Source organism: Marmota marmota, unplaced genomic scaffold, assembly GCF_001458135.2.
Source record: "Marmota marmota marmota unplaced genomic scaffold, marMar, whole genome shotgun sequence".
NCBI classification, from domain to species: Eukaryota; Metazoa; Chordata; class Mammalia; order Rodentia; family Sciuridae; genus Marmota; species Marmota marmota.
This window is the reverse complement of record NW_025999932.1, coordinates 45,289,693-45,311,532: the sequence shown is the minus strand read 5'-3', so window position 1 is coordinate 45,311,532 and position 21,840 is coordinate 45,289,693. Positions and strand designations below refer to the sequence as shown.

Below are 21,840 nucleotides of genomic sequence, written 5' to 3'. Positions count from 1 at the left end.
CTAGGAAGCTTCCAGCAAGTTTCACGGGACGGGGTTAGAATGGGGAACTGGAGGGAGAGTGAGAGGCACTGTAGATTTAAGTAATTTGAGTGTCTGGTACATCCATAGTCCACACTAAACTCCGAGTCTCAAAGATGTTAATGCCCTCAAGAAGTTTAAATCCGTTTTGTTCTAAGCGACAGAATGAAAGAAGTGATAACAAGGCGCACTTAGCTGAAAGACTACAAAGTTAACTTCCTCAAAGACTAACTTTGATACCAGAGCTCGTCCTTGAAAGATGGGAGTCGATGAAAGGAGGGAAAAGGCAATTAATTCGGACAAAAACAATGTGTTTGAAAACATAATCGCTAAAATTTGAATTCAAATTCAGTCAGAGAAACTAGAGCTAGATCATAATGGGCAAGGTGTGGTGTGCCAAGAAGCATGGGTGTTAACTCTCCTGGCCAATTCATGAAGAGATTTTTTTTTAAATCTGCAAAGTCATCAATAGATTTGCATTTTTTAGGTAAATTATTTGTATTGTGAAGGAATGATTAAAGGGACAAGGATAATAGTTGTTGGGAAATAACTCTTAATATAGGTCAAAGAAATGATTTCTAACCCACCCTAGAGTAGGAGAGGGAAAGTATGAGTTCAGATAATCTTGAGATAAAACTGCCAGGACTTGCCAGGCACAGATGGGGCAGCAAGCCTGTAATCCCAGCCAGTTTGGGAGGCTGAAGCAGGGGGATTGCGAGTTCAAAGCCAGTTTCAGCAAAAGCAAGCCCTGAGCAACTCGTGAGACCCTGTCTCTAAATAAAACACAAAATATGGCTAGGGATGTGACTCAGTGGCGAATGCCCTGGAGTTCAATTCCTTGTACCACCCCGCCACACACACACACACACACACACACACACACACAAACACAAACACAAAAAGAAAAANTATATATATATATATATATATATATATATATATATATATAAATAATTTATATATATATATTTATATATATATATATATAATTTAGTAGTAACACTGTAAATACTAGTGAACAATCTCTGTACATTTGTTAAGAAATTTTTGCCCAAAAACAAATATTGAGAATTTCACGATTTATTTAATAAACCAATTAACGATACAAAAAACGTTTAGAGGATTCCAAAATTTAAATTTTCATTTAAATACAAATTCACTTTATAATATGAAAACATATAACATTAGACCTCTAAACATGATTTTTTCATCTACAAAATTTTTACTAGAAAAGTTTGCAGAAAACAATTTTTATTGTGACACTAAATGTACATTATTTACAGTTGAAAAATCTAAAAACTATTTTATTTCAGAAACTTGGATATATGTGTATGCAATTCCCTTCCCCTCTCCACCCCCAGTAAAAAATAATCCAAAATAGAAAGCTATTATGCTTTTATAACAAATGACTACTCAAGCCAGATTAGCCCAAGACTCAAATTGTTTTCTTGGTCTATAAGAAAGTGCTTTGACTTTCTTAGAATAGCAGTATACCATTTAACACTCAGCAACAAAAGTTTACTATAATGGACCATAGTACACAGTGATCTAAAGAATTAATGAAAAAAAATTAGGATGAATTTATGGCAGATTTTATTGATAATAGAGTGAATTTTGTAGGGATCACTTATTTTTCTATAATATTTAAGCTATATTGCTTTAGGAAATAACTTGATAATGTTTTAATTGATAATTTTAAAATATAGGTGTTAGAATAAAAATTTAAAACTACAAGGGAAACTGGAGATCATTTACTCCTATGCGTCCCTTATGAGAACTGAGGCCCAAAAAGAATCAAGTGGTTTGCATTGCCCAAGATTACACAGCTAACTAGGGGGAGAACCACTCTTAGGATGATATTTTATACTACTCTGCTGAAACAGGTTGAGCCATATCATGGGCATATTTCAATTTTTAATGTTACTTTTTCATAGTTTGTTATACAGTACAACCAACTAAAGTCAATCTAAGAGACATAATTTTAACAAAGAATAAAATAAGTTTCTTGCATTTTAGAGTCAAGACTTAACTTATACAAGTGGAATGAAAATACTTCCTATATAAATTTCCTGTTGCCTTACATTTAAGTAATGTATTTACAAAAGAATCAAAACAGCTAATACAATGTAAAATTAGAAAAGAAACTTTAAAAATGTTTATGGTATAACAACTGAAAAAAAAATCTCAAAAGGATGTCTTCATAGTATAAAATGCCTGTTCCTTCACAATTGAATTCTGAAACATTTGGAGAATAAAGAGAAACACTTGGGTTTTACTCCCTCAACTAACAAAATCAAAATTAACTCAATTATTTTTTTTAACAATCGCAAAATTAGGAACCTCTGTAGATTTATCTTAGAATCAGTTTACAGACAACTGAAAATGAGTTCAATTATAAAACAATCATCCATAAATCCTTTGGTACATTATTTAAAAAGAGTTGGGTTCCAGCAGTTCATTTTGTTTCACAGCTACCTGAGAGGCAAATCCATTGGTACTGGATACCACCATCACATAAGGTTGTGGCTGTTGCTCAGTTTTCTCAGTGTCTTCTTTCAAATGATCTTCAATCTCCTTTTTTTCTACCTCCTGTATAAGAGTTTTTGTCTCTTGAGCTTTGATAACTGAAGTAATTACAGTGCCAGGAGGGTGAGCAACGAGTTGTGAACTTCGAGGAGAAAAGGTCACCACAGGTGTAGTAGCACTGAAGGACGGGGATGAAGTCATACTGACGGTTCCATTGCAAATGGACTGAACATTGCTAGTAAGAACCTGTTGTACATGGGCAGGGCTAAAGACAATTGAAGGAGGAGAGCCTGCCTTCTGTGATGGTAGCATGACATTTTCTTTCAGTACTGTCATGGGCTGTGATGATGGAATAGCTTGTAAAATAAATTTCTGAGATCCAGCACTGGCTGATGGATCTGTGCTGGCTATTACCGTTGTAAGTGGCACCGTTTGGAGTGTTACTGTGTGCAACTGCTGATTCCCAGGAGACACGACCACTGGAACTTGGGTTGGAGCCTGTACAGTCCTATTGAGATAACCAAATAAAAGTGAGACAGCATATTCATTATTGAAACCTTAATACTTGACAAGTCATCCTGAAAAAATACAATTCTGGCATTTCAAATGCTGTTTCCCATATTTTTTACACAGAATAATAAACATCATGCCAGGCATACATCATACATATTTTATCTCTGAAACCATTCATAATGATATCATCCATGAGTGCTATTTAAAAAAAAAAAAAACCTCTGTATAAAGTGCCACAAGCTATTGGCTATTGGGCGGCGGGGGGACTGGGAAAGTTGGTATGGTGGCACCTGCCTGTAATACCAGTGACTTGGGAGGCTGAGACAGGAGGATTGCAAGTTCAAGGCCAGCTTGGGCAATTTAAGGAGACCCTGTTTCAAAATAATAATAAAGGGTTAAGGATGTGGCTCAGTGGTAGGGTGTCCTGGGATCATTCCCCAATACCACAGCAAAAACAAAAATGATTGAAGAAAAAACTAGGAAATTAAAATCAAATCTGATTCATTTTTTTAAATATTTACAGGATAATATCAATGTGCTCATCCATAATGATTACCAAACTTCGTGATTTTCAATGTTTTTAAAATAACATATAAAGAGGCAAAATGCTCTATTAACTAAAACAAAATCCCTGTCTTAAATGTACATATGACAAAGTTCTTAGGATTTTAATAGCTCATAATTCATATGTATTTACATAAAACAAGTCAGGATTATAATTTATGAGAGTTCTTAGGCTGATAGCATAAAATAAGGTCAAGCTTTGACAAAAATAAAATAGGAGCATGTTTTAGCAATTCTGTAGGCCTAAAGAATTTTCACAAATCTTAGTTACAGAGCTACAATTTAACATAATCTCACTTATTAAAAAGGTACATAAATGATATCATGAGGCAATCTAACTTTAAAAGTTCACACCTGTGAAAGTTACAATTTGGGTCACTGTTATATAAAAAATAGTTGAAAAACTGCATCTGGATATCTACTGTCTTCTCTGAATTCTGTAAAGCATTTTATAAAAGATACTTAGCTGTTACTTTAAATGGCTAAATGCTAGGTTAGAGTCCCCATAAACTAGGTTATTAAAGCTAAATTTTAGTATATTATAGTTATGTGGCCTGTCACATGTGAGAAATGAAATTCTTGAGAAAATAAATGGGATAGGTGGAAAGATGAAATAAAAACCCAGTACAACTTAGGGAGAGCTTCAAAGTATGTGGGAAGACACAGGATGACTAGAGCCTACCCATTCACGTGTGATAGTGATTCACAAATTCAGACTGCCACTCAAGTCATCATTGTGAGCATCAGTCTACAGCAGGATATTAACAGCTCTCTTGAAGGACAAAGCTAGAAGAGATCATGAGTGGGGTATAAAGATTTAATAGGTAGGCAGAATATGGCTGGGAATAAAGGCCAGATGAGCTAATACTAGGCAGGAATGGACAAACTGGGAGGAAACCATCACTTTGGGAGTCAGGGAGCTTTTCCAAAACACACTGTGCCTTTGCCATCTCTTTTCCCACCTGAATTGGAGTAACTTTGGTGGAATGAGAGTCTGAGTATGGTACCCTAGAACCAGATACCATTTTAAAAATAAGGTCCCAAAAGGCTTTCCAGGACAATAGCTTACATCCACGTACTATAGGTAAAACAGTACTTGGCATATAGTTAACACAGATTCTATAATATGTATAGCCTTGTCATGTTGTATAAACACATTTTCTCCATTTTACAAGTAAAAAGAGGTTGAACAGCTTGCATAAGATAACCAGTAAGATAAGAAAGAGACCATCTGACTGCAGACACTCTATGTGTCTATACAGAAACTCTATAGTCAGGCACTATTACAACATACTTCTACCTCTGGAGTTCTGAATAATTTCAGCTAAGATGAATATTTACAATTATATTCTTAAATTACAGGCCATTTTAACTCTGATATCTCTCCCCCTTTTCCTTCTATAAGATATGGCAGAAACAATAATGTACTTTAAAATTGTCCACATTACTAATAGGGCTACCATTAGGCAATTAATGCTTTTGTTCAAATTTTTAAAAAATATTTTATCTTTTAGTTATAGTTGGACACAATACCTTTATTTTTATTTATTTATTTTTTATGTGGTGCTGAGGATCAAACCTAGGACCTCACATGTGTTAGGCGAGTGCTCTACTGCTGAGCCACAACCCCAGCCCCTTTTTGTTCGAATTTTTAAAAGACAAGTCTTTTCTAGTTTGAGAAACTAGACTATTGTCTGTCAGAAAATACACATAATTATATATGATATATACAATGTAAATATGATGGTTATTTGAACAAATTTTAAAACAAGTTTCACTAATAAAAAAAAATTAAAGATTTAAGAATAAAATATTATAAACTCTTCCCCAACAACACAGAAATTTCTTTTTCCCCCCTTAATGGTTAAACTGTCAGCTATATCCCATTATATTATATAACAGAGTATATTTTAGTTACTTTTTAAAACCTTCCAAAGCTGCTTATAACCAATTGGAACCACAGTAATAATTAATAATTCATCAAAATTTCTGAGATGGCCTGGGATTGTGGCTCAGTGGTAGAGCACCTGCCTAGCATGTGTGAGGCACTGGGTTTGATTCTTAGCACCACATAAAAATAAATGAATAAAATAAAGATCCATCAACGTCTAAAAAAATTTTTTTTAATTTCTGAGGCTAAGAAAGATAATATAACTTTTGTTGAAGATCTACTAAGATACTGGGAAGTGATTATCACAACGACCTGTAAGTATTATGATCTTTATTCTACAAATGAGGAACCACTCAAAATATTTAGTTCATTTTCACATTTAATAACTGGCAATGCTGGAAGGTAATGCTTACCTTCTTCCCCCCTTCACCACGCTGCACTTAAGGTAAATTATAAACTGTACATGTATATACACTGGGCAGGGGGGAGGGTACAGGGGATTTAACCCAGGGTCTCTTTACCACTGCTACATCCCCAACCCTTTTTATTTTGAGACAAGATCTAAGTTGCTGAGGCTTGCTTTTAACTTGGGATCCACCTGCCTCAGCCTCCAAAACTGCCTGGATTATAGGCGTGGCCACCATGCCCAGCTAAAAGACATTAAGACAAGTCAGGCACGTTGGAGCAAACCTGTAATCCCAGCTACTTAGAAGGCTGAAGCAGGAGAATTATAAATTAAGACCAGCCTCAGCAATTTAGCAAGATCCTGTCTTTAAAAAAAAAAGGGGGGGGGAAGCTGGTAGAGCACCCCTGGAATTCAATCCCCAGTATCCCCCCAAAAAGAAAGAAAAATAAGGCACTAAGACAAACTCTTAGTGCTTGAATAAATATTAGAGAAGAAGTTAGGCTAGGTAGACTTCAAGTTTACCAATGGACAATTTTGTGAAAATATTTTATCAGAGATTTTTTTTTTTATTTGCAGTACTGAGGACTGAACCTAGGGGCACTCTACCATTAATTACATCCATAGACCATTTTGGAACAGGGTCAGTGGTTTAGTTTTGTTGTTTCATGGACTAACATGAAGCCAGAGTCAAATCAAAATTTGTAAAAACTAAACACAAATGCTGTAAATCAAAAAAGTTTAATTGACTAAACATAGATAAATGCAATTTATGAGATGAAAATAAATGGGTGAAGGAAATACACTGAGATGCTACATGCCTCACTGTAAATAAATGACAGTTCATGTGATCCGTTATAAATCAGTAGGTAATGTGGCAAATCATCAAGCTCACTGCTTTGGACTAAACTGCTTGCATTAAAATGCTCTCTCCACCACGTACTAGATATAACCAAGCTCCTGCACCTCTGTTTCAGTTTCCTTATCTGTAAGATAGGAATTTCAGTGGCAGTGGTGGGGATTGCATACTAGGTAAGCACTCTGCCAAATGAACTACACCTCCAGCCCTTCAATTTTTTTTTAATTTTTTAAAATGTATTTATTTATTTATTTTGAGATAGGATCTTGCTAAGTTGCCCAGGAAGGACTTCAACTTTAAATATTCTTGCCCCAGCCTCCCAAAAAGCTGGGATTATAGGTATGCACTACTATGCCCAGCTAAAATGGGAATATCACTCACATCTCATTGAACTGTAAGAATTCTATATATCACTATATGAGAAGTAAAATATAAAAAGTTCTGCGTGTCAAATTCTTACTATAATAATTGAAAAATCTATATTTTAAATTGTATATGTTCTACTTCCTCTCAACCACAGTGAGAAAAATCATTTAAAGGCCCCAGTTTTTATTAGTCATAAAAATGAGCAATGTAATCAAACTACTATTTATTTTCCCAGGATAATGGTTATTTAGAATAATATCTATTCTTATGAGTTATGGGTTGAAGTTATTTAGAGGTAAAAGTCAAGATAATCTTAACTTACTTGATAAATAGTAAAACAGAAAAAAAAAACAGGTCATAAACTAATCTACAGAGAAAAGGCAAAGTGCTACCAATTTTTGAATCTAAGTGCACGGTAAATAGGTATTTATTATACTGTTTTGACTCTTCCACATTTTGAAATTTTTATAATAAAAAGCTGGGTAATTATAAAATACAACTTCAAAAAAAATATCACTATCTTATTAGAAATTATTCTAATAAAAACCAATAATGTTAAAATTTCAGAGTGATATACTCAATTTGCTTGAGGTTCATGCTCTTCAACTGAGCTATATCTCTATTAAAGGTTAAACTGCTTGAAAACAAGTAGAATTTGGGGAAAGAAATAAAAGATAAAACCAAATGACAGAAAAAATTTTAAACATATATGATTTTAAAATGTGAGTATATATACATATAAAGGAATGATTTACTACAATAAGAATGTAAGTTTTAACTTGAAAATGTTAAATTTTATATTGCTTCATTCTATAAATAGCCCATTTAAAAAACTCCTTATCCTAAAATGAGGGAAAAGAATGAATACATGCACTACTTCAAAATAAACTCTAAAATGTGAATGTTTAGGCACTAGGAAAATGATAATGAATAAAATATGGCTCCTACATAGCTAAATATGTAAGAGGCAGGCATTAAAATCAACTGAAATGACAGCAGTATGTAACATACAGAAGATAGTATGGCCAGGCAATCAGCTTAAACTAGAGAACAAGAAAGAAGTATAAGAGGCTAAGAGTTGAGGTAACTAAAACTGGACATATTTTATGTGAACACGGATCTAACAAGAATTGCAAGAAAGCAATCTAAAAAAGCTAGTTTAGAAATGACTTGTAGTAATACAGGTTGTACATACCTAATCCAAAAATACAAAATTCAAAGTGTTCCCAAATCTGAAACAAGTGGAAAATTCCTAACCTCATGTGACAGCTCACTGACAAAATATTGTATAAAATTACCTTCAGTCTATATGAATGAGATATATATAAAACATTAGTGAATTTGGTGTTTAGACTTGGTCCTATCCAAAATAAAGCTCTTTATGTATATGCAAATATTCCAAAATCCAATATAAAATTCAAAATCTGAAACACTTCTGATCTCAAACATTTCAGATAAGGGATATATAACATGTATATAGCGTGATCTGAAAAAAACATTAGAATCCGGGCAGATTTCATGGAACTGTCAGGGTATTCTAGAAATGGAAATTCGAAAGGGACACTAAGGACAGTTTTTAAACCACTGGGAGGAAATAGATAGCTTTGAATTTTTCTGGCAAGTCTTAGAATATTTTAATAACTGTCATTGGGTATTATTCACAAATTGACTTTCAGAGTAATATCTAATACAGTATTTGCAATTTAATACTTTTCAAAGCTAGAGGCATTTTTTTAATTCTAAAATGGAAATTTTCAATACAATTGCTATAAAATTCCACTTAATCCCTCCAACAGTTGGGTCCCGGTGTCTAGATGTAGCCATTTGTGTCTGTTAGCACATATACACACAATGATAAGATGACAATCTAGAATCTAGTGGGAGGAACCATATATTCCCAACTACATAATCATATGGTAACAAACTAACAGGAAATAAAACACTAGAAGGTAAATGCTTGAGATTATATCATTCCTGTCTAATAAAAAAGAAAAAAAATCAACTTGAATCATTTGAAAATTTAAGATTTTCCCAATGGCAAAAATTTTAATTTGTACGAAAGGCTGAATTATCCAAGTGTGTTCTTGATTCTAGGTAAAATTAACTTGTATCAAGACCAACTGAACCAACACCTCAGCATTTATATTATGGAATATTCAAACATAGTATGGAAATCTGCAAATGATAATAATCACTTTTATTTGCTTTGGAAGGGTTCCTGTGTGCTGTTACATTTCATGTTCTTGAAATTCATGACAATATAAACAGGCAAAACAACAAAAGCTGTTAAATATCCATTGACTTTTATTCCTTATTCCTTGCCCCTATTCTAAAATCAGGTAAGGGCAGTTCCAAAATTCTTTAGAAAACCAATCTAAAGCAGGGTTTTCTTGGTCAGCATCTATACTCAGGCTCTTAGACAAGTATGATTTTTAAACTGAGAAAACTACTTTTCCAAATTCTGGCACTCTGAAGCCTGAAAAAGACAACTTTAAATTTTTAGCCTCTCCACTTGTTTGAACTTATAGAAGTATTCCATAGTAGGATCTTCCCAAGTAATAACATTTCTTTTTTGGAACTCAGTACAATCTTAATGTCAAAGTATGACAATCTATGTTGAATTTTTTCAGATTCTGACTTGATTTGAAAAAAGATCTGAAACACTTCTCTGGATTTTTCTTACCTTTGGGTCATTCCTTATATAGGTCTATCTAGTATGATAGAATAACATCAAATAATGTTAAAGTTTAAAAATAAGGAATCACTGATACAATCAGAGGGCTAATACAATACATATGGCTCTTGAAATAGTCTGTTAACCAAAAGTTGTAGCTTAAAATAAAATGTTCACTTCTGAACCCTGACCCACTTAATAAATAATGGTGCTGGTCAGAAACATATAGTAATTATGCATAGGAACTTTGGTTTTTCTCACCTAATGCTCTGAACAGAGGAATTTAATGTTTCTTCTTGCATGCTATTGGTTACAGTTGTTTCTCCTTCTGCGACAGCTTGTACTGGCTGTACTACATGAACAGTCCGGAAGAGCTGGGTAGGATATGGAGACTGTGAGGGCTGCATTGTCCTCAAAACTTCTGATGGCTGTGTAACTTCTATAGGATCTTTGGGTTTTGTAGCTTTAGAATTCCCTGGCTTTAGAACTGTAGTGGCTCCTTTTATCCCTGGACTTGAAGATACTCTTGATCGGCTTGCTTGATTCCTACTTGAAGTGGTCGATGAAGATAGTGATGGATCTGAAGACTCTATGCTGGAACTTGGATCCTCATCATCTATGTATATAAGATCTTTTGGCATTTCTTTAAACTGATATACCAAGCGCTGACCTTCCACTTTTGCAAGAATACCCCTTTGGTAATAGTACCTATTCAAAGCAGATAATTTCATCAATATCCTATTCAATCAATCAAATTAAAATAATATTCAATAAAAACAAATTTTCCTAATCATAGCAACTTTAAAGTTAGAATCAAACAAGTGAAAAATTTTCTGAATTAAGGACAGTTACCTTATATAGGATACACTTAACACTTAGAGAGAGAAAAGACATTATTGCCAGTTAAATCTAAAGTCAATTCTGATTAGGGTACCGTTGAAAAGTAACCAGTCTTCAATTTTCTTCCTTTCTCTATCTTGCTGCTAACTTTCTGGGATAATCAACTATCCTACATATATCAAGAAACTGTTTCCTCTCCATAGCTTCCTGTAACATTAATATGAGTTTAAATTTTATTCAGATTTGTGTGCAAACTTTAATGATGTACAGTACAGAGATCCAAATAGTCTGTCATTGATTTTAACAAAATCAAGAGCCAAAACAAAGTGTAAGCTAAATAAACCAAAAACTTGAACTAGTTCTAATTTTTGTTGTTGTTGTTGTTGTTTATTTAGGTACTAGGGATTAAACTCCGGGGTGCTTTACCACATCTTTAATCCCTTTCTTATTTTGAGACAGGATCTCAATAAATTGCTGAGGATCTAAGAAGAGTTCTAGTTTAAGACTGTCAAAAAGATTATTCTAAAAGATTATTCAGATCATTCTTTTTTTTTTAACTACTGGAGATTGATACCTGGGGCACTTTACCACTGAGCTATATATCCCCATCCCTTTTTATTTTTTGAAGCAGGGTCTCACTTGTGCTGAGGCTGACCTAACTGCCTCAGCCTACAGAGATGTTAGGATTACAGGCATGTGCCATCATACCTAGTCAGATCATTCCTATTTTTAATCTTTCTCAAATATGTGCATATATTGAGAATAAATGACATGATCCCAGAAAAATAAAGCAAAAGCAAGCTTAAGAATAAAATGGTACCTCATTCAAAATTTCTAATATTAATACTGAAGTATGAATCTATTCCATTATAATAAATAACATCATACCTGAGCTTCATGTTTAAAAATGAATTTCTTACAAGTACCTGCACTACCACTATTGGTATTTTGGGCTAAATTTAAACATAATGGTTCAAAATATGAGCCCTACAGTTCACATACAATTCCTAATGATAGATATTTTCTTAGTAAACTATAGGTTAAGTATGTCTTATCTAAAATACTTGGAACCAAAACATATTTAATATTTAGGTTTTTTTTGAGTTTTTGAATATCTGCATATAGATTTTACTTATTGTGCATCCCTAATACAAATCACCCAAATTTGGAAATACTCCAAAAATCCAACACTTTTTATCTTTTTGCTTTTGTTTGTTTTTTGCAGTGCTGGAGATTAAACCCAGGTCTTTGCACATGCTAGGCACTGTACCACTAAGCCTCTTCCCACAGCCTCTCAAAATCCAAAACCTTTTAGGCACCACAACTTTTTTGCTCAAAAAGTGTCAGATTTGTAGCATTTTGAAATCAGGTTTTTGTTTAGTTCAACCTGTATCTGTTGTTGTTTCCTTCTTTTAAGAAGGAAAATATCTTCCCTGGTTAGAATAAGCTTTTAGTTTAAATGTGCACTGATTTCTACAAGAATTGTGGTTTTAAAAAAATTATTATTTCTTCAGTTATACATGATGGTAGAATCCATTTTGACATAATTTACAAGCATGGAATATATTTTGCTCTAGTTCAGACCCCTATACCTCTCCTTCCCCTTCCCTCTCCCCATCCCCACTGATCCCTTCCTTCTCCTAATCTTTCTGCCATTTACCTATAGTTATTTTTTAAATTAATTTCTTATGGATGTACACAACAGTGAGATTCACTGTGGTATATTCATACATGTACATATGTTAGATTCACTTCACTGTCTTTCCTTTTCCTATCCCCCGCCCCCCACCTTCCCTCCATTCACCTTTGTCTATTCCACTAAACCTCTAAACAATTGTTGTTTTGTAACTCAATAAAATTCACTTCTTTAATCCCTTAGTTTTTAAAAAGTTACCCATTTTTTCAATACCTAGGAAATGGTATTCTTAACAACAAAAAAAAAACTTCACACACCTGAGTGCTCTTCCCATGGTCTCATAATTCATATCAGGTTTGTTTTTGTGTTTTCCCCACAACCTGGATACTGCTTTAGAATCTACCAGTTTAAAAATGCCTTTTTCTCGTTGAGTCCATTTGATGTATTTAGGACAAGTAGCTTTGTCCTGGAGCAGGGCCAGTAAAAATTCCCAAAGATAAATTGTATTTCCTGAAACAAAACAACTTATTTTTAAATGAACAAAATTTCATTTAAAAGAGCACAATAAAACAAATATAGTTCTGTAAACTATATTAACACAAAATTATTATATAATTCAGTAGTATTGCCGATATATTCAGTTAGAATTGGTGATTTGATGTTCATAATTTTTAAGGTCTAAGAAAGAACTGTGAATCAGTCCTATGTAAGACGACTGAAAAGAGACAATATCTTACCCATTAGATTTGCAATGACTTAGGGAGAAAGCACTTCAAGATATTTTTTTTTTCTATTTAAGAGCCATTACATAGAAGAAACATGAAAAAATTATATGAAACTTTACATAGTTGTTGTCTTTATATTAGAACAAGTAGCATCAGCCATAACAGCTTTCTTCAAATTTGAGCAATGGTTATGAAAATACTAGAATTTCACGACAACCTAATAATGTGTATGAACTGAAATCTAACAGGGCTGAATTCTTCCAAGAGCCTCGTATTATTAAATGAATAAATGGATTATTTTGACATACAAATGAAAATAATTCAAAAGGATTTCTAGAGCTACCTTATTACCAGTTCATTTACAGAAATTGGCAACTCTATCTTATAAACATTGGTAGTAATATAGTCCATTTCAGTTTATCAAGAAAACTGGAGGTTTCTACTTACAATATGAAGACATTATAAAGCAATCTCAATGTTACTTGGCCTGGAAGTATTATTGGGAAATTATAGCAGTACTTACCTTTCCCATCTTTGTTTTTCTTCTTCACAGATATATTTGGAGTAGCAGCTGGGGAATCTGGTCGTGGTGGTTTAGTTTTCCTCCCTGAAATCAGAATAACCGTGTAAATATCTGCCCTCAAAAATGAAAAATAATGAACAACTTAGCTATTTTTTCATTTATCATAAGTTTCAAAGGCCAAAATGTCTATACATAGGACAATAAACTTGACCTTAAAATGCTTTTACTAAAAAAAAATTTCAGTAAAAACTTAACATTAATGTAGGTTAGATCACAAACACATTTATGTAAGAAATGACTGACCCATCTGTAAAAATGAGGTTAAATTTCAAATATTGAATCTTGTCTTTGATGTAACCATATTGATAGTGCTTTCTTAAGAAATCGGGGAATATTCTTGACATTGATAAAACTTAGACTTAAAAAATTGGCCACATAGGTTTGTCTGACTCTTGGTTGTACAAGCTTTTTAAGGCAAGAGAAATGGATTTTGAGCTTTTCTCTCTTTATATAACAGACATTTTTACATAAATTTTCAAATGTTAGAAACTTTTCCATATTCTATAGATATAGAAAATATCTGAGGTAAAATGTGAACCCCCTAATTGTTGAACCACCTAATTTATTCCTGTATATTTGATATGTGTTAGAGGCCTCAGATGTGCTGGGCAAGACTCTGCCAATGAGCTACATATATTCTTAGCCATTTTTAAAAAACTTTTTTCTAAAATATTTTTTTTAGTTGTAGATGGACACAATATCTTTACTTATTTATTTTTATGTGGTGTTGAGGATGGAACCCAGTGCCTCACATGTGCAAGGCAAGCACTCCACCACTAAGCTACAGCCCCAGCCCCTCCTTAGCCATTTTTATTTCATTTTGAGACAGGGTTTCAATAAGTTGCCCAGGCTGGCCTCGAACTTGCAATCCTCCTGCCTCACTCAATCTTTGAGTAGCTGGGATTACAGGAAGCACCCACCATTCTTGGCTTGTGTATTTTTAAACACCTCAGTTTTCTATATCTCTTGAAATTCTCAGCAAATTTTATGGTTATCCATCATGAATCTCTAAGTCCATCCTGACAGCCTAAATACAGATTGGTAAGTCTCTGTGATTTACTTTTGCCACTCTTCTGGAACTACGGCTTGGTAGCATTGTTGACTGTATTTAGTTGAGGCACTCATGCTGTCTGAATAAACTACCATTCTGTATGTAGTTACTACCTCTCTTCCCCAATATTCTTGAGACTAACTCTCTGGTCTAGATCACAGGGTGAATTTGGAGTAAATGTAAGACAATAACTTAGAATATCAAAATTTTAGAGCTAAAAATCACAAGGTAAGTAACAACCTATCCCAAGAAACTGAGTAGGAAAACATTTTTGAAATCATTTGGATGAGTAAGAGTATGGGGAAAAGGGGTCAGAAAAGCCTTTTTTTTCCTTTTAAATTTTGTCTTAAGACTATCAAATGCCATAATCTTGGCTACTCAGGAAACTGAGACAGAAAGATTGAAAGTTCAAAGCCAGGCCTGGGCAACTTAATGAGACCCTGTCTCAAAATAAAAGGGAATAAATAGGTGGCAGGGTGGGGGCTGAATGGTAGAATACTTGCATAGCATGCATTGGCCCTATAACCCTCAGCATTATGGGGGTGAGGGGAGAAAAAGCCAAAAATATCTCTAGTAATACTTTCAGCATGTCAGACATCTGTAGAGAACTCCTTCATGAGGCAGATTCTCTGGCTATGTTCATGACAATAAATCATTAGAAACCAAGACTTTGGTAACCTATCATCTTATTTTATACTATATACGTGCTCTTCTGATAGAGGTAGGCGATAGGAATAAAGAAAATGTCTAACTAGTTTAAGTCATGACAGACACTGTCCATAGCCTACGCAATATCCATCATCTCCCTTACTATTTCAAGGTGGCAATATACACAGCTTCACATGAATTATAGCTTGGTTGGATACAAAATTCTTGATTTACAATTATTTCTTTGCCAGGCATGGTGGTTCATGCCTGTAAATCCCAGAGACTTGAGAAGTTGAAGCAGGAGGATCACACGTTTGAGGGCACCCTAGGTAACTTAGTAAGACCCTATGTCTAAATAAAAAATAAAAACGGCTGTAGATTCAGGAATTTTATGTACACATAAGCATATTCTTTTATCATTGGCTTCTTCCTTTAACATAAAAATTTTTGAAATTTATCCATTTTTGTTTTATGTATCAATGGTATGTTCTATTTATACTTGAATGATATTATATTGATATACCACCCGTTTAGTCAATCAGCAGTTGATAGACATTTGGTTTTTTTCTAGTTTTGGGCAAGTGAAAATATGGTTGCTAAAAATATTCAATAAGTTTGTCTAAACATACACTTTCATTTCTTTTGTTTAAATATTTAGAATGACAAGGTTACAAGTATACATTAAAATTTTTAAGAAACTGACAAATTATTTCCCAAACAATTTTTCTTCATGAAGAAGGGGCCATCATAAGACTCAACTCATTTGTTTCTTGTCTCTCAGGTAACACTGACTTTTGTTTGACTGATATCTATTATCATTGTTTCATATATTTTGCCTATTTTTAGTTGCTTCAGGTAGAAGGGTAAATCCATGTTCTATTATTCCATCTCAACTACAAGTAGAAGTTCCCCTTGGTCTTTTAAAAAATCTTCTTGTTCTTTGAACATGTTATTAACCATGTTAATTCTTTGACTGTTTCTTATTCTTTTGCTTTAGAAACTGTAATCTTCCTCAAAGTTTCTATTTGATCATTTTATTATCTGTTGTTTTCTTAGAGAACTAAACCTAGGGTTTTCTATGTCTGCTACTTTTTACTCAGGAAATGTCTTCCTTGTGTATTTTGTGATACCATAATGTAAGTTCACCTTTAACAGGGCTTTTTCTGAGGAAATCCTATGCGACTTAGGTTCAATGTGCAACCTACCAGAACAATTTTGTGAGTTTCAGCCTGGTGCCCCAATGTTATTATCAGCCTGGAGCCACTTTTATGTTAATTACTTGGCTGGGAATTCTAAAATTAGTGATAGTTTAAAATCTCATCATAAACCTAGTTAAGGGAGACAAGGATCATAAATTCTCAAAGGAAGAATTCTCCAGAGTCCTGGCAGACACTTGTACAAGAAACTTGTACACGTTTCCTTGTATTTGTTAATGAATGGATTTTCCCCCAAGTTTGTATCTCTTTTAGGGTTCCAGTTATATTTTCAGGTCTGAGACTAATACCTCATCTTGCAAAGGCCCAAGACCTAGGCTGCTGCCACTACATAAGCAATAAAAACAAGCCCCTTGACTTAGGTTTCTCAGCCCTTGAGAGCTGCTACAATGTTAGTTTATACTTTTTTACTTTCTTCTTCATTTTTATCTTGGAATTTTCCTTACTTTCACATGAGCTCAGATTATTGGTGGTTGGTGAGGCCATTAACCAAAATATTAACCAAGCAGGAACAATGAAATGGAAAGAGCAACAGACTTCAAAAGGCAAGTGTGGTGCCAATTTGTGAAAAGTTCAAAATCCCCTTAAAATTTTCCTCTTCAATTTCTTAGTTGATTTCCAATGCATAAGTTTTCCAATTAGAATCTTATGTTGGAATCAATCTCAAGTATAGACTGGTGATTTTCAAATAATCCTCTTTGGGAATGAAGCTGATCTGTCCTTACCCACAAGCTCTTTTTTGAGTTTGAGTTAACAGGGTTAGATTAAAAATCTGAGGCTTTAAAAAGTTGGTAAATCTTTTTTCTGTGATAGACCAAGTATTTTAAATACATAAAATTGTATTTTTCAAATGACCCTAATATGAAGAAATACCTCAATTTGGATTTTTGCCCTCAATTTGTTAATTGGTATAGAAATATCTTTGAGCAGGCACAATGGAACATGCCTATAATCCCAGCAACTCCAGAGGCTGAGGCCGGAGGATCACAAGTTTGGGACCAGCCTCAGAAACTTAGTGAGGCCCTAAGCACCTTATCAAGACACTGTATCAAATAAAATACCAAAAGGTCTGAGGATGTAGCTCAGTGATAAAGCACCCCTGAGTTCAATGCCTAGTGCAAAAAAAAAAAAAATCCTTGAATAAAATTATATAGATTCCCCATCAAGACTTGATTATTTGCCCCCCAAATTAACCATCTACCTTGAATAAAATTATATATAGATTCCACATCAAGATTTGACTATTTGCCCCCCAAAAATTAATGACCTACCTTTCTTTCTTTTAGGCTGTTCTGGTGAAGAGGCTTCTGGTGAGTCTGCATATGTCTCTTGCACCTGTTGAGTTTCCATCACTTCAGGAATCCCATCTAATGTGACTGATACATGGGTAATTGGGGCAACAACAATGTCATCTTCAGATGAAGTAAATACATTATTATCTAAAGAAAGTAAAATCAACTAATTATAACATGCTGTGTATTATAAACCAAAATAATTTTACATTTCTATGAAGGTTAAAGGAGAAATAAAATTTTTAAATCTATTCTCTGCCTTAAATCAAGTACCCTAGATCAGTGGAGTCTTGATGGTCTATTTCAAAGTCTTTTTTATTTGACTTCCTATCAGTTTATCTTGTCTCTCTCCTCCAGGGTGAAGTTATCTCCTGAAATCTAAGTCTGAACTCATCACATTATTCTTCTTACTACATTATTCCTTTATACAAAAGTTTTATACCCTAAAAATTAGAAGAAAAAATTATACAAAAAATATATTCCTATAATTTGCAAGGAAAAATTAAACCCAAACTCCATGGCATGTCTTTTAAAGCTTCCACAATCTAAACCAACCTTTCCAATCACATCTCCCAACTACCATGAAGTTTACAGTTTATCTGTACCAAAACATTCACCTCAAAATTTATGTATTTACCTATGTATGTATGTATGTATTTATTTATTTTACAGGTCTATGTCTGTAGCTCAATCCATTACCTCTAGCTTGAATCCCCTCTCCTGTCTCCTTAAAAGCTTATTCATCATTTACAGCCCAAGTCAAAACACTTTCTCAGTAAAGCCTGTCTCTAGTATGAGAGACTGCTTCCTGAATGCTCCTGTCCTTTATTTTTGGCTTTTACCAAATTTCACTGCATAATCAGAGACTTTTTGATAAATTTATTTTTTGCAAAAAAGTGGGGTGCAATCATTATGTGAAGATTTTTTTTTAAAGCTGTATACTACTTAAAAATCACTGATTAGTCTTTGGTGCAAGATTAGGATGCACACATTCCTCGTGAATGTATGTGGTCATAATGATTATGCAAGAAATATGGTACAATTTTTTGGTGGGGGGTACCAGGGATTGAATTCAGGGGGACTCAACCACTGAGCCACATCCCCAGCCCTTTTTATACTTTATTTAGGGACAGGATCTCACTGATTGCTTAGTGCCTTGCTTTTGCTAAGGCCGATTTTGAACTCACAATCCTCATGCCTCAGCCTCCAAGGCCACTGGGATTATAGGCATGTGTCACTACAATGGCCTATTTTATAAGTAACTAACTTCAAAATTGAATTCTAAGATTGGGGAAAGAAATAACATCCTATTGTGTTCATGCCTAATACACTGCTATTGCACATATATAAGCTAACATTCAATAAATATCCTGAGTTGGTTTAGTAATAATTAATTTCATGAGTTTGACTGCTTTCATGTCAGAAAAGCTCCCCCTGCCCCCCAAACCATGGATTTTTAAATAGATAATGTGGAGACTACGGGTGTAACTCAATGTTAAAGCACTACCTAGCGTGTATGAGACCCGAGTTCAATTCCCGGCATTGGGGTGGGGGAGTGGGGGAAGGATCTGGATGATGCGGCAATTAATTTTATGCCACAAAAGAACAGTAAAAATTGAGCTGTGGTGTGGCTCAGTGGAAGAGCACTTGCCTAGCATGTGTGAGGTACAGGGTTCAATTCTCAGTACCACATATAAATAAAATAAAGATCCATCAACAATTATAAAAGTTTTTTTTAAAAAAAGGAATAGTAAAAATTTCAATGACTTTGCCTACTCAATGATTATCTATAAAGATCACTTGATTATAACAGTCTAGGATTAAATACCCTAATAGTTTCACGGATGAGGTTAAGAAATTCTGCATAATGTACTATTTGATAATTAGTAAATTACTTTTTGTTCCCAAATTAAAAAGTCATCTTTAACTGAGCACTCTAGCAAAGGTGCCTCAACTAGTACTGTAGCTTAAAATATGCTTATTACTCTAAAATATAAAACATGGTCTCTGATCTCTTGATATTTACCATCTACTAGAGAGAAATGGCAAGAATAAACTTACAGTATACATAAACATGAACAATCAATTACTCACTTATTCGTTTTTCATCCAGCATAGGGCCAGGGGAATCCATATTGAGGAGTGCCTCAGCAGCCTCAATAGTTTCAATTGTTTCATCCCCATTAGGACAGGAAGCTTCAACTACAATACATTAAAAGAAAAAATAGAATTAGCTACAAGATATCTGTTACCCTGAAATTCAGATACTGCTGATCTCCTGAACCAGGAAGCATCAATTAATGTTCCCATCAGTGAATGAGTTACCACCATTTCCAACAACTTTTAGGCACAGTCACATTGTAAGAATCTAAATATCCTTTGGTAATTATAGTATTCTGGTACCATTTGGGGGTATGTTTTATGTAATATTAATTACTCTACCTGGGATTTTAATTAACACAATGTACAAACTATGCATTATTTTAAATAGTTTGAATATATGCCTGAAATTGTAACTCTCAGATTCAGGGTTGGATTGATAGTTTATAACTGTAACCCTTTAAATTTTACACAGACTTAAAAAGCAAATATAAATACAACATTTATAGAAAAAGAATCTCCACACAAGTAAGAGTGAGGTCATGGGTTTTCAAAAATTTTTACTGGCAACCTTCTTTCCAAATGAAAACTTAGGTAGAACTTTAAAGACAAAGTGGTATTTTTTTCATTATACATTTTTATAGGTTCAAATTTATAGCAAATTTGATATGAAGTAAATCAATGATTAAGAATGAAGTTTAAGAGCTGGGTTGTGGCTCAGTGGTAAAGCGCTTACCTAGCATGTTTGAGGCACTGGATTCAATCCTCAGCACCACGTAAAAATAAATAAATATATGATTTGATGTTTTTTTAAAAAAAGAATGAAGGTAAAAATAAATAAAAATAAAACTAGTTTGAAGAACATACAAATCTGAAATCAGGGATTATAGGTACAGCAACAATCTAATTAAAACTTCAAATTCCATAAAGTAGCTAAATCTTTTTATTATTGAAGTTTCAAACTAAATCAAAATCATGGAACACAATATAATGAAACCCCATGTATTCATTTCCAGCTTCAAACATTACCAAAATATAGTCAATCGTCTTTTTTATTCAAGCCCTACTCTCTGCCCCCACGTTTTTTTGTTTGTTTGTTTGTTTGTTTGTTCTTGTTTTAGTACCAGGCATTGAACTCAGGGGCACTGGACCATTAAGCCACATCCCCAGACCCATTTTGTATTTTATTTTGAGACAGTGTCTCACTGAGGTACTTAGTGCCTCACTTTTGCTGTGAGGCTGGCTTTGATCTCACGATCGCCCTTGCCTCAGCCTCCTGAGCCCCTGGGATTACAGGCATGCACTGCGCTGGCTATGTGATGTCTTTAATGAGATAAGTTAAAATGAGGTCATTAGGATAGACTCTAATCCAATATGACTAGTGTCCCTCTAAAAAGAAATCTGAACATAAACAGGTACAGAGGGAAGACTATGTGTGAAGACACAGAAAGAAGACAGTTATCTTTATAAGCCCAAGGAAGAAGCAACAGAAGAAACCAAACCTGTCAACACCTTGACCTTAGACTTTTAGTTTCTAGAACAGTGAGAAAAGCCACTTAATCTGTAGTACTTTGAGCCACCCAATCTGTAGTACTTTGTTATGGCAGAAATAGCAAACAAATACATTATCTGAATTATCACCTACTGCCCTTAAGAACTAAACTGTTCTTTCTTCCCCCAGAATTTCTCAAAAGCACAATACTCCTTCCCAACTCTAGAATAAGGACACTTACCTTTCTCATGGCATTGCTCAGACAAGGATGAATTTTTAAACAAGTTGCATCAGAATACATTGAAAAAAAAAAACCCATGCTAGCTACACAACAGATACATGGTAGTGGTGATCATAAACAAACTACATAGATCACAGGCAGCAATGCAAAGAAATTTCTAATCTGACTAATCCAATTCTTTTACTGATAAGAGAAACTAGTCCA

The 21,840-nt window shown here is 33.9% G+C and overlaps 1 protein-coding gene across 5 annotated transcripts in view; it reads right to left on the bottom strand.

Moving 5' to 3' along the window:
* Positions 1-1,082: 1,082 nt before the first annotated feature.
* The window catches only part of Elf1 (E74 like ETS transcription factor 1), a 105,819-nt gene continuing 85,061 nt past the window's right edge, over positions 1,083-21,840 (bottom strand). For all 5 annotated transcript variants that reach the window (XM_048800984.1, XM_048800981.1, XM_015484336.2 and 2 more), the window contains exons 4-9: positions 19,898-20,005; positions 17,783-17,950; positions 13,539-13,622; positions 12,608-12,800; positions 10,076-10,522; positions 1,083-3,052 (exon numbers count right to left, since the gene is read on the bottom strand). In XM_048800984.1, the coding sequence (XP_048656941.1) occupies positions 2,449-3,052; positions 10,076-10,522; positions 12,608-12,800; positions 13,539-13,622; positions 17,783-17,950; positions 19,898-20,005 (1,604 nt within the window). In that variant the 3' untranslated portion in view covers positions 1,083-2,448. The remainder of the gene's footprint in view (positions 3,053-10,075; positions 10,523-12,607; positions 12,801-13,538; positions 13,623-17,782; positions 17,951-19,897; positions 20,006-21,840) is intronic.